Source organism: Argentina silus (genome assembly GCF_951799395.1).
Source record: "Argentina silus genome assembly, chromosome: 15".
In the NCBI taxonomy this organism is placed as follows: domain Eukaryota; kingdom Metazoa; phylum Chordata; class Actinopteri; order Argentiniformes; family Argentinidae; genus Argentina; species Argentina silus.
Genome location: NC_139669.1, coordinates 18,573,494 through 18,591,713, shown reverse-complemented (window position 1 = coordinate 18,591,713; position 18,220 = coordinate 18,573,494). Strand labels below are relative to the sequence as shown.

General features: G+C 46.1%; 1 protein-coding gene across 1 annotated transcript; it reads left to right on the top strand.

Annotated features, from left to right (window-relative positions):
- The first annotated feature begins 1,880 nt into the window (after positions 1-1,880).
- On the top strand, positions 1,881-17,746 carry atp7a (ATPase copper transporting alpha). The gene is made up of 23 exons (XM_083686150.1): positions 1,881-2,161; positions 2,921-3,051; positions 4,466-4,970; positions 5,217-5,996; positions 6,234-6,446; positions 6,617-6,780; positions 7,198-7,359; positions 7,489-7,565; positions 7,642-7,864; positions 8,282-8,515; positions 9,219-9,310; positions 9,635-9,762; positions 10,073-10,227; positions 10,525-10,659; positions 10,928-11,122; positions 11,469-11,651; positions 11,796-12,009; positions 12,364-12,510; positions 12,766-12,908; positions 14,554-14,757; positions 14,923-15,040; positions 15,147-15,249; positions 15,409-17,746. Exons 2-23 carry the CDS (start codon positions 2,932-2,934, stop codon positions 15,680-15,682), a joined length of 4,569 nt encoding a protein of 1,522 aa, XP_083542276.1. The 5' UTR covers positions 1,881-2,161; positions 2,921-2,931; the 3' UTR covers positions 15,683-17,746.
- The last annotated feature ends 474 nt before the right edge of the window (positions 17,747-18,220 follow it).

The following is an 18,220-nucleotide window of genomic DNA, read 5'->3' as shown; positions in this document are numbered from 1 at the left end:
AGGCCTACAGCTAGAGTACATGAAGTAGCAGACGATATGACCTGTCAGCTGCTGTGACAAACAGCCGCATGAGGAAGCTTTAGCACTCATGGGTCTGTAAACGGGTTTGCTCCCACTGTGATTAAAGTCAGCTGTTATCCTAATCATGTATAGCAAGCTGGAGAGGAGGCAGCTCAGTGAAGGTTGAAATGGTTGTTTCAATTTTCCCTTTTTAGACAGGTCTAGGAGGCGGTAACAGCGTCCTTGGTTTTAGTGCTCTGGGTGGCCAGGCCATGACAGTGCAGGTAGACGTTGACAGGATGGATGAAGGCCAGCAGACTGAGAAGGAGCAGGGCTATGTTCAACTGCAGGGAGAGAGGGAGAGAGGGAGAGAGAGGGAGAGAGAGAGAGAGAGAGAGAGAGAGAGAGAGAGAGAGAGAGAGAGAGAGAGAGAGAGAGAGAGAGAGAGAGAGAGAGAGAGAGAGAGAGAGAGAGAGAGAGAGAGAGAGAGAGAGAGAGAGAGAGAGAGAGAGAGAGAGAGAGAGAGAGAGAGAGAGAGAGAGAGACCACTGTCTCTACTATCACTTTAGTGATGGCCAAGTTGATGCTGTCTCTGGTGTGAATGGAAAATGTTACTAGGAGCTCTAATAAAGGTAGTAGGTTGAGATCATTGGTGAAATGCGCGCTATCTGTTGCTTATATAGGGCACATATTCATAATCGGCTGTCCTCTTCGACGAACCAGAGAGCTGCGCACTTGACCTAGGGAAAACATAATCATATTCATTCTTATGAATAAAAGCAAGTCGTAGGCTAACGTTTGCAGGAAGAATGCAAAGGAAACAGAAAACAACATTTTATTATAAAGAAAGAAAGAAGGAAAGAAAGAAAAAAAACCTTTAACGATATCATTGTAGTTTTCATGTGATCATAGTGCACATTGGAATGGTGAGTTATTATTGGATTTAACACAGCAATTACGCCCGAGAGGACTAGTAAAACGTTCAGGTTTAACAGGAAGTAGGTCATTGTGTAAAATTGAAATTTTGTGTGTGTGTGTGTGTGTGTGTGTGTGTGTGTGTGTGTGTGTGTGTGTGTGTGTGTGTGTGTGTGTGTGTGTGTGTGTGTGTGTGTGTGCGTTTGTCAATGCAGACTTAAATGTAGGGGCTCTAAGAATAGCAAACAGCGCACCTGTGAGATAGACGGTGCGCTAATACAATGAATGACCCATTCATTCTTGAAAAATATAACGTATATATTGTGCCTCATGAGCTTATAAGCCTACAACTATCAGCATAGCTACATGGATCTTGTAAAAACTCTTTAACTATTTTTTTCTAATCTTCAAAATAAACGGATAAACCGGATAAATGGCTAGCCTACATTTAGACCTACACTTTAGAGGGAAACTCGCTTTTTCTACGTAGCCTATAAGTAGCTCTTTCAAGCTCTTTCTTTAGTTATGAATGGATGAGTGAGTGAACCCATCTACATTACTGGTCCAACAACAGTATATCTTTTTTACACCCACATGGGTGTAAAGCTTTTGTCTCTGCTGTGATCAGTGGCTTTTTTTTAGAAAGCAGTTATTAGTTGTAAGGCTTGAATGTAGACAATAGGCGGAGTGAAGGTCCATTGACATGGATAGTGATGATGTAATGTACCTGCCCCCCATGTATCGCATTGTTTCTATCCTGTGTTTCCGAATCCCTGGATGAATCAATGAAGAAAAACAGAGGATGGGTAAAAGGAAAGGAGACGAGGATACGAAGCCTAGGCTCTATAGGCTCTATGCCAAAAACAACCCTCCTCCCTCCTTCTCTCCTGCGCAAATATCTCGCAGTTTGAACCGCATGAACAAGACAGAACAGTCAGCATGAACAATCCAGTTTTTTTTTTTAATACAGACACAGGAAAGATTTGGCGATAACATTGGGGTCCGTGTTTTTAGTAGAGCGGCTGTAGTTGTCTTGTCATGGTGACACCGATTTTTCGGGAATAACAGGAGACAGCTCACTTTGCTAGCTAATGCGAGCTAACATTATTGACCTAACATGAGCTGGCTAATGTTTAACTAGCTAGCTACGTTTTTTCCCCAAAACGGCAGAGAAATAACCTTTTTGCAACGTTGATACGCTCCCCCAACTTTCACACACTTCTTTAGATGTTTCTTCCAGAAAAAGGTGAGTCGTCATCTATGGTGAATTAAGACATTGTTACCAAAGCTAGACATGATATGTTCATAAAGTTGGCAAATGTGTCATAGCTAGCTAACTACTGTATCAAGTGTCCTGACCCCCCGCTTGGCTGTAGGAGAGGTGCCACGGTGTCCCTTGGTTTGGGATGTTCTGGAATGGATTATATACCGTATGGAAAGTTAGCCAGCTGGAAATGTCCCCTTCCAAATAATTGTGTAGCTATCCTTACTTACTCCCAGTCTTTTTCTCTCCGTTCTCTATCCTTCAGGCTTCACTCTTTCTTCAGTTGCTGTTGTTGTGTGAGGAGTGCCCCCCACTTGTTGCCATATTTACAAGTGATGGTCAGAGTGGTTTAGATTGGCATGGATCTTCTACTAAAACAGTGCTACAATATTTTCCCGACTTTTTAGGAACTGACTAAGGAAGTTATTGGGAATCATTTAGATTTAGGTGTGTGACACTGATCCATTTGTGTTATGGTGGGCTGAATATGTGGGTTGAATGTGTGTGACGCATTTCCAGTGAATCCACTGCACTGGGATCCTGTGACGACTGTTTGACATGAGTTGTGTCTTTCCTTTGCTTCTACCAGTCCATGTCAACTCAGGAAATGAAATAGCATCCTTGTTATGCTCTGATTGATAGTGTTCTTTTTGTTTTGTTTTCTTTCTGGACTGCAAAATGCTTTCCTTGTTTGTTTGTTTGTTTATTTGAGCATCTCTCTCATTTTTCTCTTGGGGTTAGACTGAAGGAAGATGACGCTGAAAGCCAAACTGTGCTCAGTATTGCTCGGTGTAGAGGGCATGACTTGTGGCTCTTGTGTCCAGTCCATAGAACAGCGCATCGGGGGTCTGCCAGGAGTCATTCACATTAAGGTGAGTCAAATACATACACAACACAGGTGATATTGATATGACTAGGCCTACCTGTCTGCTTTTTGATCCTCAATGTCTTCAGTCAAATTGTACTATTGTACATTGTACTATTTGTACTATAGGGTTTCTATGTAAACTTTATATCAGAACAGATTTTAGGAAGTGGAATCAGTCGTAAATCAGCATTTTGAAAGCTAGATGTGAAACTAACGAACGAGGGCGGAATAGCCTAATAAAACTGCTCATGTGTGACTTAGCATGCGTACGTCCTTTACAAAGGGCACTCAATGTCTCCTAGCTGTTAGATCTGATTTGTCCCTGCCTCTTCTTCCCTCAGGGGTAGTTGGTATAATTGAGGATAAACAGCTGTGAGACTTTACTACTGCATCAGCCTGAATATGGCCTGCCCTTTTCCTTATTGTGTGTTTACCCCGCAGGCTGAGGGCCAATGAAGAGATAATGTGATAGTGTGTTCCTGACAGAGCACTGGCCTTTACAGGACTGTCACAGGAGGTCCGTAACCAGCTTGCAGATATAGGAAATTTCATTAGTGTCTTAAAGGGACTTGAACATAATATGTATGATCTTCTAAAGGACATTCAGTATCTGATAGTGAAGATTCAAGCGATTTTTGTTGTAAGGGTAGTCTTCCGCCCCTCCCCTATCTCTCTCTCTTCTCCACACACTTAAGTATATACTCCCTCTCTCACATGTAAACGCAATTCCCTCCAGTGGTTTTAACTTGTGGCTTAGTCAGTGCTGAGTGGTCACGTGACACCATCAGGGAATCACAAGTTTGTTCTGTGTACAAGACCAATGAGTTTATTATGTTGCTGGAACAGGATTTAAGCCTCATAGGCCAATGGACTCATCTTCTCCTGTATTGTATTGTAAAATGTCATTGATGTCAGACAGTAAAGGTATTGTGCAAGCACAGGAATGTATGTCACTCTGCATGCCACCGTAACCTCTTCCTGGTAATATGCCATTGTATGAGGTTTATCTTTCCACTGTCAGTGTAACGATGTAGATTTGACTGAGTGCTCTACAAAAGCAATCACAGCAGTTTTATGACTGGACATGGCTTGGTATGGGAGTTTTTATGACATCTATGTTCTACTGTTCAGCTGGTATTTCTACTACCATTATCTAGCTTAAGAGCGATGTTTTCCTCTTCTTCAGAGAGTCATTCACGCAGTGCACAGAGTAACTCTTACATTTTACATAGCCTAGACATGGCAATGAACCCAAAGGGAATTTGGATCAATACTACTGCTCACAAGTGGAACACATGCAACAAACACGTTTTCACACATTATACTTAAAATCTGCATCAATAATCGCCTCCTTCTTACAGACATTGATGAAAGATGATTTTTAGTTTGAAGTGTACTTTGTTTGTCTCCTCCCCAAGGTGTCCCTGGAGCTGAAGAATGCCACAGTCATATTTGACCACAGTCTTCAGAGCCTGGAGTCCCTGGCAGAGTCCATTGAGGACATGGGTTTTGAGTCCCTCCTCTCAGAGTCCAGCACAGCCACAGCTGTCCCCACTGACACTCAGCTAGTCCCAACCTCAGGCCTGAGCCCTGGAGCCCAGCAGGAGGCTCTGACCAGACTGTCCCAGGTCCAGGGGGTCCTGAATGTCCAGGAGAGCCAGGACCAGAGGGGCCTCTCTGTCACCTTTATCCCCTCCCTGACTAGTGCCCTGCTGTTGGGGGAGGTGGTGAGCAGCCTGGCCCCTCTGGAGGTGACCACACCCAGCAGCCCTACAGAAAAGGCCCCAGCACCAGCCTCAGCTCGCAGCCCAGGGGGAGGGGTGGAGCTGGTGAAGATGCGTGTGGAGGGAATGTCCTGCCTCTCCTGTACCACCACCATTGAAGGGAAGATCGGGAAACTCAAAGGGATTGAGAAGATCAAAGGTGAGTTTTGGACTAAGAGAGAGTCCAGAATTAGGCTTGAATAGGCTGCTAAACATTTTTTTGTATGTTTTCGTTTGTACGTTGAAACATATCACATGAATATCCCCCTTTCTTGACTTGACTGACCTAGTGTTTTGTCTTCCTATTTGAAATGTATCTCCAGAACTTAGTTCCCCCCCCCCCAGAAACTGTGTATGTCCCTGGCTGGCCTTTCCTGACTACTTGTTGTGTTTGATTCCCTTCCAGTCCTTTTAGACTCTCAGGAAGCCACCGTGGTCTACCTGCCTTACCTCATCACGCTCGATGACATTGTCAGCCAGATCGCCATGGCAGGCTTTAAAGCCTTTGTCAAGTCCAAGCCCCGCCCCTTGCAGCTGTCCATCAGCGAGGTAGAGCGGTTACTAGGCACCCCCAGATCAACCCTCTTGCCCCTGGCGGAAGCGTCCGGAGAGACCAAGACATCACCAGTCTCAGCCCAAACCACCCTCAGGGTGACGGGCATGCACTGCTACTCCTGTGTGGTGAACATCCAGGACAATGTGGCCAAGCTGCCTGGAGTTTCCTCGGTGGAAGTCTTCCTAGAAAAGGAGAGAGCATCCATCAGTTACGACCCCCACAAGGTCACTGTATTGCAGCTGCAGCAGGCCATCGAGGCCCTGCCACCGGGGACCTTCAAGACCCAGGCCTGGGGCTCAACTGGAGCTCTTAGTCCAACATCCACATCACCCACCCCTCCTTTACTGTCACCACCACCAGCAGCAGCAGCAACTCAGGCCCAGCTCATGGCCCCCCAGCCCTGCGTCAGCCAGCCCCTGTCGGCCGTAGCTCAGATCCACATCGAGGGCATGACCTGTGGGTCCTGTGTGCAGTCCATCGAAGGGATGTTGTCCCAGAGGAAGGGTGTGAGGTCGGCCCAGGTGTCTCTGGCCAATCACAGAGGGGCGTTTGAGTATGACCCTCTCCTGACCACTCCAGAAGAGTTGAGGGACGCTATAGAAGACATGGGCTTTGATGCCTTCCTGCCTGGTGAGTCTATACGCATCTTCTCCCTGAAGCAGGAAAACTGTATTTTATGAGTCATAACAGCCATAGAAAAAATGATTGACCGCATTTGTTTAGCATTGCTCTCAGTTTCCACAGATTGTAATTAACAGTGATAAACGCTTATCTTGACTCGTTTTTCTTTGTTTTTTTTTACCTTTTACTGTAGCCAGGTAAGTCATTGACACAATGTATTTTCTAATAAGCTGTTGTTGTCCTCAGAAACCAACTCCCTGGTGCCAGTTCTCAGTGCTCCCTCGTCCCCTAGCCCAGTGTCTGTCAGGGAGAAGGAGGTGGACAGCGACCCGGAGAGAGGGCCAGCACAGGGGGGCAAAGGTGACGCAAACAGCCACGCCAAATGCTTCATCCAGATAGGGGGGATGACCTGTGCCTCCTGTGTGGCCAATATCGAGAGGAACCTCAAAAACGAACATGGTGAGACTTGTGGAATCAGTAGCGCTAATGGAGGTTAGGATCCGCTTGACTTGAATACTCTGACACAGAGCATACCTTTCACAATAGCTGTTATGGTGTCAATGCAAGGTTCACAATGCAATAAAATACTCAGTGAACGTCATTTTATAATGTCATGGTTTGGTCTGTAGGTATCTACTCTGTGCTGGTGGCTCTAATGGCTAGCAAAGCGGAGGTGCGCTATAACCCCGACGCAATCGACCCCCTGAAGGTGGCAGAGTGTGTGAGAGAGCTGGGGTTCACTGCCACTGTCATGGAGAACTACGAGGGCTCAGACGGAAGCCTGGAACTAGTGGTGAGCATTCTGATTCTGATCACCAGACCAGAGTATTTATGAGTGTTTTTGAATGTACATGGAGGACATTCCATATTCTATTTGTTTTTTTGTTTGTTTGTTTGTTGTTGTTTTTTGACCAGACAAATTTAGTTTGACAAATACTGTCTGTTTGATGTGCTAGTGGAACCGAGTTGAGATGATAAAACTCACTCCTCAAGTTCAAGTACCCGCGCTGTCTATTGCTCGCGCAGCTGGTTTACATAGGGTATTTGAGTGTTGAGTTGGTAAGTCAGAGGTCACAAGTTTGAGACTCGGTCGGGGGAACTTGAATTGCGGGGCTACTGTTTGCAACAACTTGACGTCTGTTTCACTACCCCAGTCTTTTTAGGGGGTTCATTTATTTCCTAATATTTCTGTATTGATCTCCTCCTACAGGTCAGAGGAATGACGTGTGCCTCCTGTGTTCACAAAATCGAATCTAGCCTCATGAAGGAGAAAGGCATCGTCTATGCCTCTGTCGCCCTGGCAACCAACAAAGCCCACATCAAGTACGATCCGGAGGTAACGGGACCGCGAGACGTCCTCAAGCTGATAGAGGTAGTCATTAATTCCCTCTTATGTTATGTATTTGTTTGTTTTAGAGCAAGGTGATTATATGCAGACACCATGTTAAAGACATTACCAAAGAGCAAGAGCCCTGACTTGTGATGTCTCTATGATTGACAGAATCTGGGGTTCGAGGCGTCTCTTGTAAAGAGGGACCGCTCTGCCAGTCACCTGGACCACAGCAGAGAGATACGACAGTAAGTTTGTCTGTGCATCTGTCTGTCTGTTTTCACATATGTGTGCGCCTCACACTGACGTCCTCATCTCTCCCAGATGGAGGAAGTCATTCCTGGTCAGCCTGTTCTTCTGCGTGCCTGTGATGGGCATGATGATGTACATGATCATCGTGGACCACCAGATCAGCATGTCCCACCACCACAACGCGACCGCAGAGGACCGCAAACATTACCACTCCACCATGTTCCTGGAGAAACAGCTGCTCCCAGGCCTCTCCATCATGAACCTGCTCTCTTTCCTCTTCTGTGTCCCAGTGCAGGTACAAATGCATATCTGGTCATGTGATTTAGTATATGCGATACTGACGGTTGAGTTATGTGGCTTAACTCATTTAGTGCTGAGGGTGAATAAAGTCACCCTATTTGTCAACATTCTAGATTGCCAAGGGTGACTTTATTCACCAAAAATGCATAAATTATGATGCTTCATTTTGTAGCCAATCAAAGTATTGTTGCTAGGTAAATACCACATAAAACACTCGGCACTCTAGGCAGTGAGTGTTCTGGAATTCATTGGCAGTTATTGACTTAACTATCCTTATCGGTATGATGATTATATTGTTGCCCACAACTATACAATAACCTTTCTTGGCCCAAATATGAAAGCCGAGCTCAAATCAAATCAGAGAAGCACCTATTCCCCTGTCATAACATGAACAGCCCATTCCTTTCCTCAGTTTATCGGAGGTCGCTACTTCTACGTCCAGGCCTACAAGGCCGTCAAGCACCGCACGGCTAACATGGACGTGCTGATCGTGCTGGCCACCTCCATAGCCTTCACCTACTCTGTGGTCGTCCTCTTGGTAGCCATGTTGGAGAAGGCCAAGGTCAACCCCGTTACCTTCTTCGACACACCACCCATGCTCTTTGTCTTTATCTCCCTGGGGAGGTGGCTGGAGCAGATCGCTAAGGTACGTAACCCTGTCTCTAGAGCTGTGGCATGTCCCTGTCGCTAAGGGAAAGGTGTGACCAGAGAGGTCTGTCGCTAAGTGAAACAGACATCAAGTTGTCGCAAACAGTTTCCCCCGCAATTCAAGTCGCTCAGACCCGAGTCTCAAACTCACGAACCTCTGGCTTGCCAACACACGTGACCATCTCCTCAAATACCCGATGTTAACCAGCTACACTATCCAAAAAGCTAGCAATTTGACAGTGCTGGTGGGGGGGGGGGGGGGGGTATTTGAGGAGTGAGTTTACCATCTCAACTCGGTTACATAAGGTCCGACACTATTGGACAGTGCAGAAATGTGGAGATGTTGCTAAAATGTGCCATCACTGGATTTTTAAAATGCTTTGGTTGCAGCCATTTAACCCATTTGTGCCGACTGCCGCGCGACATCTACCGCCGGTTGCTGCGTTGCGCACATTTGAATTTACCGCCAAACGTGGTTTTAAAAAATCAACAAGACCCACCTCATGTGTATTTGAACCAATGACAGTGCATTATATGCTGCACTCATGAAAATTACGACAAATCAAAAATGCTGCGCTGCGCAGCAACTGGCGGCAAATTCAAATGTGCGTAACGCAGCAACCGGCGGTAGATGCAATGCTGCGTAGCGCAGCATCCGGCACAAATGGGTTAATGTCTTTCCTTGTGTGTCTTCCATCCAGAGTAAGACCTCCGAGGCCCTGTCTAAGCTGATGTCCCTGCAGGCCACGGAGGCCACAGTGGTCACTCTGAACAACGACATGTCTGTGCTCAGGTACTCCTCATACTCAACCGGCTCTCCTGTTGACAGAGGTTGGGAGTACCCTCCATATGACGGACTCTGTGTAGATGTTTGCTGTCAACGATATTGAATCATAACTGACCTCAGCCTGACTTTGAACAACTGATACTACATGAAATAAACACCAATAGAAGCCTTATTCCACATTAGAACTTCAATCAAGACCAATTAAGTTGAAATTGAAAATGTGTGTGGACAGTGCAACAGAGCTAGGTATGAAAAATCATCTCTCCAAAAGAAATAGAAAGAGGAGACACTGATCTCTAACTGTGTATCTGCCCTCCCCCCCTCCACTAGTGAGGAGCAGGTGGATGTGGAGCTGGTGCAGAGGGGTGACGTAGTCAGAGTGGTTCCCGGGGGAAAGTTCCCTGTGGACGGAAGGGTCATCGAGGGACACTCCATGGCTGACGAGTCACTGATCACAGGTGGGTCACAGTGGAACATCAGGGCTCACTCATACTTGACCAGTCTGAAATCAACAGCGTGCTCTAGTGTACACCATTCTGAAAGGATTGCTGTTAGGCAATATGCTATGAATGTCATCAATTGCAACATAACTGGAGACACTCTGCATTTTTTCCGATTGCTTAACGTGTGTGTTAACCTCGGGGGGGTACCAATACTTTCATAGCGTATTGGTAACAGTAAAGTGGAGTTTACACCATATTAAGTCATAACCGTCCAATTGAGCGATTTCCATATTCCGTACATCATCCATCCGTTCCTGTGTCCCAGGCGAGGCCATGCCTGTGACGAAGAAGACAGGCAGCATCGTCATCGCTGGCTCCATCAACCAGAACGGCTCTCTGCTCATCAGCGCCACACACGTGGGCTTGGACACCACCCTGTCACAGATCGTCAAACTGGTGGAGGAGGCACAGACATCCAAGGTGAGGGTGGAGGAGGTGATGATGACGATGACAATATGTTTCCTTTGGTGAAATATCTCCACTTCCCTTGAGGAGGAATAGGTTAAAAAGGGGCTGATATTTGCTGTGAATAATGTTTAATCAGATTCAGATCTAAGACTGACTTTAAACTACAGGTAATGTGATACTTGCATGTCAAGAAGAACCACAGTATTAGAAAGTCTGTGGGAGGTTGTGTTTGAATGCCATTTGTGTTTATGTAAATAGCCCCAAAATAATAGGCCTACCTCTCTTTGACCTTTCACCTCCTTCTTGCAGGCCCCCATCCAGCAGTTTGCCGATAAGATCAGTGGCTACTTTGTCCCCTTCATCGTGGGAATCTCCCTCCTCACTCTGTTTGCCTGGATTCTGATTGGCTTTGTGAACTTCTCTCTGGTGGAGAAGTACTTCCCTGTGAGTGTCCTCTCCCATACCATTAACGACACAACCTTCTCAATCATTCATCTGCACTGCCCTTAAAACACCAGCCAGGTGAGATAAGACTAGTACAGAGGAAGCGTACACAGGAGTTTCCTTTCATCATTTTCATTTTCTTTCATCATTTTAAATCAGTGGAGATGGACGAACTGAACGACACAGGATAATGAAATCATATTAGACTATTGCTGATCCAAGCCAGGTTTTTCCCCCCTGCTTAACGTCTCTTGTGTCCCCATGCCAGGGCTATGATAAGAGCATCTCCAAGGCGGAGGCCGTGATCCGGTTTGCCTTCCAGGCCTCCATCACAGTGCTGTGCATCGCCTGCCCCTGTTCCCTGGGCCTGGCCACCCCTACAGCGGTCATGGTGGGCACGGGGGTGGGCGCTCAGAACGGCATCCTCATCAAGGGAGGGGAGCCTCTGGAGATGGCACACAAGGTGAGGGAGACTGTAGTAAATGATTTATAGGATTTCACCAATCACCAAGTCATCATCCACTTAAGTATTGTCAGACATTACAATAGGTACTGTAGATTTAGGCTCTCATACCATGAGGTTGAGAAATCCAATAGGCTGATACTAACTGTCTTAGTAGGTATTTGATGTGTTGGTGGTCCAGCCTTTGTTTCCTTTGTCAACCTTCTTCCTAAGCCGCTATGTTGACATTAGTGTGAAGCGATCCTGTGTTGTTATGACATTGTCAGTGAGAGGGTCCTTGTCCCTGTATAGATCCAGACTGTATTGTTATGGTGTTGTCAGTGAGAGGGTCCTTGTCCCTGTGTAGATCCAGACGGTGGTGTTTGACAAGACGGGGACCATCACGTACGGGGCCCCCGAGGTCATCCAGGTGAAGATCGTGGTGGAGGGGAACAGGATGCCTCGCTCCCGCCTGCTGGCCATCGTAGGAACTGCGGAGAACAACAGCGAACATCCTCTGGGTGCCGCCATCACCAAGTACTGCAAACAGGTTAGTCACTGCTAGCGAGTCCAAAGAACGATTTCAATCACTCACAACCGTCTGTTTGAAACAAACGTTGCGATCCCAGATGAAGTATTTGTGTGTGTGTGTGTGTGTGTGTGTGTGTGTGTGTGTGTGTGTGTGTGTGTGTAGGAGCTGGGCACGGAGTCTCTAGGTGTCTGTACAGACTTCCAGGCGGTGCCGGGCTGCGGCCTCCGCTGCCAGGTCAGTAACACAGAGAGCCTCCTGAGGCAGGAGGACAGCGACGGAGAGGACCACAACCAGCGTAACGGCATCCTTGTCCAGATCAGCGACTCCAGGACCTCCGCAGACTCACACCCCCTCATCATGGACCCAGAGCCTCTCAGTACGTGGGAAATGTAGTCCACTGTAGTTTAGAGTTCCCTATGAGTGTCCATAAAACCAGAAATAGGATACAGGATCAGAAAATTAGGAACTTGATCGTTGAAAGGAACCGATAACCTTTTTCCCTGATCTTCAGGGTTTTGCTGACTGAATGGGATATCACGTTTTTTAGAGTGCTCTGTGAGTAAAGTTGTGATGATCCGTGTGTGTGTGCGTGCGCGTGTGTGTGTGTGTGTGTGTGTGTGTGTGTGTGTGTGTGTGTGTGTGTGTGTGTGTGTGTGTGTGTGTGTGTGTCGCGTCTGCGCTCGTGTGTATGTATGTATGTGTGCGTGCGTGCACACGCATGTGTGTGCAGCCCTGGTGCAGTCAGCGTCGTACATGGTGCTGATTGGGAACAGGGAGTGGATGAGGAGGAACGGGCTGCAGATCGGAGCAGACTTGGACGAGGCCATGACGGAGCACGAACGCAGGGGCCGCACCGCCGTACTGGTGGCCGTGGACAGTGAGTACCACAGAGGATACAATCTAGCTGTTCATTCCTTTTTTCTTTCTTTTTTTTCCTCTATGTAAGAGAAGAAAATAAGTTAAAACACATGTTGGTGAGATGAGGAGCCATGTTTTTTCAGTTTTAGCTTTCTTTTTTGGTGCACAATTTCCAATGGACACAGAGACAGGCAGGCAGATCTCACTGCAGGTCTCACCAGTCTGTGTGTGTGTGTGTGTGTGTGTGTGTGTGTGTGTGTACGTACGTGTGTAGGTCTGCTGTGTGCCATGATCGCCATAGCAGACACGGTGAAGCCAGAGGCGGAGCTGGCGGTTCACACGCTGCAGGCCATGGGGCTGGAGGTGGTGCTGATGACGGGGGACAACAGCAAGACGGCGCGGGCCATCGCTGCTCAGGTACGGGCCAAGACCGGACTCTATGGACCAGGCAGCCATGCTAGAAGAGACAATTTGAATGGTCATTTACACAATATACAGGATACAATGTAATGAACTGCTTTAGGGTAAGCAACTCCTCAACAACGCAACAATATCAATATCGATTTGCAGTGCAAGTCATCATAATAATAACAGAAGGAGGAAACGATATATAACAGAACAATATTCTCCGAGCGGTGTGTGCAATTTACGGCCAAGGTGGCCTTTGTGCCCCTGTCAAAGTTCCAGTGTAAACAACTAGTGCGCACAGTAGGCTAGTCCCGTGTCTGTGGATCAGAGCGATTGCTTTGCTGTGATTGTTCCAAAATAGAACTTGAGCAACTTCGCGAGCCGCGCAATCACATGCAAGAAGAACGTCAACCAGCCTCCTCCTCAGCCTCTCAAAACGGGAGCAAGACAAGCACAGCCTATTTAAAGTCGACTCGTTAACGTTAAAAAAAATTTGCGTCATGAAAACTAGCGATAGCTAGCTAATTGGGATAGCGCTAACGTCTTCCCTTCCTCAGGGAAAAGGGGTCGACATCTAGTGTTGCTTCTACTAGCAGATAGCTGTCAGCTACGGTCAGCTTTGAATCTAGTATTTTTCTTGCTAAGCGGTTTTGATATAATACATGACTGACTTATGTGGTTTATGGCTGAACTTAACGTATACGTTTAAGAAACACTATTGCTATTCAGCCATTTGTAATCTTAAAACGACTGGTGTTGACGTTAGTGCTACACTTTTCTGTCATGTTGATCGACTAGCGATAGCTGGTGAGCTATCACTAGTTAGGATACGTCTCTCTTTGGAGGGAAAAAAAAGGTCGGCATCTATAAGTTACTTGAACCTGTGAATTTAGCCATTTCTCGCCAGTCCAAATACCCACAGTTGACCAAATAAATGTAATTGTAGCTCACTATTGTCACTCCAATATCTGACACTCGCAAAATGCCAAGAGGGTTACCTAGGCTACTGCACCTGACAGCTGACTGACTCCTGCTGTCAAGTAAACAACAGTTGCGTTACCATCAAACATCTTAATGCACGCAGATGCGCATTTTCTGTAGCCGAATTTTCACGAATGCAAGATAGAATATGTGAATGAGCTGGATGGAAACGCAACCAGTGTTGGGAAGTAACTGAATACATGTATTTGGGATTACGTATTCAGAATACAAAATTATGAGTAACTGTATTTTGTTACAGTTACATTTTCATTGAGTGGTATTTAGAATACAGTTACTTTGGTCAATTGTAGGGGTTACTTTTGGAATCCTTCTTATATGGATTTCTGGGCTTTTTGAACTCAAATTCTGACATTTCTTTAGTTTTTAAATGTTTTTAAATTAAAACAAATGTTTTAATACATAATTAATGTTTCTTGGTGAATGAGAATGTTAAGGTATTAATCTGAAAGGTAAAACCAGCGTAATTTAACCCAACGGCCTTTGTGCCCTGTCATGTGGCCTTTGTGCCCTTAAAAAAAATGTGAACGGGAAGACCAAATGGCCGTGCCCCTAAAATGACGAAATTCCAAGCCTGGTGCACACATGTATAGCTGGTTCCCTCACAGTGGCTCCTGGTCTGACTTCTCTCTCTCTCTCTCTCTCTCTCTGCCAGGTGGGCATCAGGAAGGTGTTTGCAGAGGTGCTGCCCTCCCACAAGGTGGCCAAGGTGGAGCAGCTACAGCAGTCGGGGAAGCGGGTGGCCATGGTGGGGGATGGGGTCAACGACTCGCCCGCCCTGGCCATGGCAGACGTGGGCATCGCCATCGGGACAGGCACGGACGTGGCCATAGAGGCAGCCGACGTGGTGCTGATCAGGGTGAGGAGCTAAGGGCGTGTCAGTCTGTGTCTGTCTGACCGTCTGGTTGGTCTGATCTTGTTTGTCTGTCTGTTTAACTGTTCAGCTGCCATGGTTTTTAACAGTTATGGAATGTTAGTGTGCTGTTTTACAGTCTCTTCCCCCCCCCCCCCCCACTGTCCTCAGAATGATCTCCTGGATGTGGTGGGGAGCATTGACCTGTCCAAGAAGACTGTCAAAAGGATCAGGATTAACTTTGTCTTTGCCCTCATCTATAACATTGTTGGGATCCCCATTGCTGCTGGTAGGTGTCACCAAAATGGCAAAGGATTACATAGAACAGAGAGGAGTGTATGGTGTATGTAACATGGCTCCTTTCTGATGGTGGTGGTGGTGGTGCCTGTTCCCAGGTGTGTTCCTACCAGTGGGTCTGGTGCTCCAGCCGTGGATGGGCTCTGCTGCCATGGCCCTGTCTTCAGTCTCGGTGGTGCTGTCCTCCCTCCTGCTCAAATGGTGAGTCTTCACTTAGGAGAACGTAAAGCTCCAGCATGCAGGGGCTTGGTACAGTATCAGAGTCAATAGGTCTAGTGAGTCGTGATAATGAAACACAACAACCAGTTTGTGGTCAGGCCAGCTTGTGTACGTGGTTTCACTCTCCTCTCCCCCTCACAGTTACACTAAGCCCACTGCAGAGAGGCTGGAGGCTCAGCTGGGCAACCATAAGAGGCAGGGCAGCCTGTCTGACGTCAGCGTCCACATCGGCATGGGCGACCTGCGCCGGCCCTCCCCCAAACTCAGCCTCCTCGACCGCATCGTCAACTACAGCCGAGCCTCCATCAACTCCCTCCGCTCCGACAAGCACTCCCTCAACAGCATGGCACTCAGCGAGCCTGACAAACACTCCCTGCTGGTAGGAGAGGCCCTGTGCGAGGAGGAGTTTGTGTGAAGCTACGCTACGCTACGCTAGGCTAGCTTTAGCTCGTTGATGCCTTTTGAATGAACTAGAGAGGCTAGCCCATGCTAAGCAGGTTGCCTGGGTGAATGGCCCACCCCATAGACTGTAGGTGCCCCCAGGGTGTCTCTGTTGTGGTGAAAAGCCTGCGTTCCTCCTCTCTCTGTTGTCCCTCCAACTGACAACTCCACTTCAAAGACTGTTTGGGGAGGGGAGGGGGGGGGGGGGGGGGGTCCACTCTCAAACCGCCACAGTGTCTTGTCTCTGGCCAATCGTATCCTCAGGAGGACAGTAGAGCTTAGGAGTCTCACACTCCTTGCCCAGGGGTGTGAGAGAGTCTGCAGAGTGATGATGCAGGTGTCCGTCATTAGGAATAATCAGTGTTCATGTGCACATGGAGGTTTGCAGAGACAATCTTTAACATCTATCCAAAGACATTTTAAATAGTGCACCATGCAAAAGTGGACACATGCAAATTCTTTTATCGTTTTTCTTTTTTCTTTCAAAAGACAAGTTATGCTGTTGTATATTATGATTATATTACAAAGAGTATTTATATTAGCCTTATTTAAAGATATAATCACAGTGTGAAGTACTTCATCATATATTTTCTTTGAATGTTGAGGAATGCCAATGTCATTGTTCTTCTGTGTTTCCAACATAAACAACTCATTCCCAAATCAGGAAGAGATCTATAAATGAAAACCCTGATCTAAGAACATTGAGCCCTTTTTCCCCTACAGAACACTCACAGGGCAATTTGTTCCTATTAATGTTACTCAAGTGCCAATTCCAGATAAACTCGGCAAAGTCCAACACATTCCAAAGATCGCCCTGTGCTGAGCAGGGGGTTGTTAACTTTGAACAGAATGTGCCGAGTATGGTGAAGAGGTCAGTGATTCACAGATGAGATGTTACAATATCAAAGTGGACAAGATGTAGCTCAGCCAAGCCTGCTATACCAGAATCTACTGATTCCCCGTTGGTTAAGACTTCACTAACAATGGTGGGAGCGGAACACTATGGTTATGATACCCGTGACAACGGACTTTGGATCTGTACTCCAAGTTCTATTATTAATTTCTTACATGAACAAAAATGTTATTCAAGCCTATTAGGTAACCATACACAGTAAAAGCCAATAGATGGTTATTGAATGTGAATGTTCTTCACTGTGAATTAAACTACAGATGTTACATGGTGGAAATAAACTGATGGTGTTTGTGTCCTGGTCAAATGATGTCTTCTTGTGGAACTTCTTGTGTGTTGTAAAAAAAATGTGTGCTGTTGAAAATGTCAACCTTTGCAACTGGGTAAGATGGAAAGCAAAGAGATTTTCCGTGATGTAACTTTTTTCCTCCTCTTCATTTCCTTGTATGGTTCATATCTTTGATGTCATTGCACTTTAGTGAATTGTGGTCCCTGGGAGACTCTGCTTAGGAAGATGCCACCAAGCAAGGATTACTGAAATAATATTCAAAGTATTTAGCTGTTCGCATACAAATACCTTGTAGAATTGCGTAGGTTTGGCATATAATTACACAAGATATTGTAAGTGGACGTCTTGACTTCAGAGGTCTAAATTGGGATTGTGGACTTCTTTCTGTTTCGTTTGAGTTGTCCAGATATTGCTGTACCTTTGCCCTTGTGCACTTTTCCAAAAATGAAAACCCGTTTATAAAAATTCATGTCAAGTATATGGACTTCTGGCATCATATTTTGTCTCATTTGTATTTGTGCTCATGAAATGCAACTATCATCTTGATTATTGTGACTGCTGCAGTTCAAACACTGCATACAGGTTAGATGCCAGTGCTACTGCATTGCTGCATGTATACTATACCATGCTGTGTCGTAACATGAATGTACCCATCAGGTCAGGTATCAGACTCTTTGTTTCATAGGTACTGTTCCTTGGAATAAACCGCTTCTGCATCGCTCCTTTGTGTGTTCTCCATTGGGAATTGTAAAGAAGTAGTCCTTTTTGTCATTCAATTATGTTGAAGTTAATCACAGAAATGCAAAAACAAATAAAAGTGCTAGCAATGGTAATTTCAAATCCCACAATCTCTTGATTTATTGAGACTATACCAATGGTACATTTGATATATTGAAGAGTAGCATTACTGGATCATTCCCCACCACACAATATTTCAACAGACAGGATCAATCTGATGCTATTAAGGAACAGCTTTGATTAACAAATGATGAGCATTATTCCTATTAGGGTCAAATGTGAGTAAAAGCAATTTAGTAGTGAAAGCACAAGGGTGGACACAGCCGTATTGTGTCCAACTCTAACCAGGAGATGGCACTAGACAACTGTTTCTGCCTATGTTTGAAGGAGACCAACGATAAAACATTGTGGAAAACAACTATTTCCAAAGATTCATGTATTATTTCGTTTCTGATTATTTTGTATACATTTGCTACATCCCTAGTGGATAACTTCATCAGCACATTCACAGACGGTACAAACAACAGACCCTCCTTGGAGACTTCAGTATCTTTATTTCATCCAGTTAGTCTAGA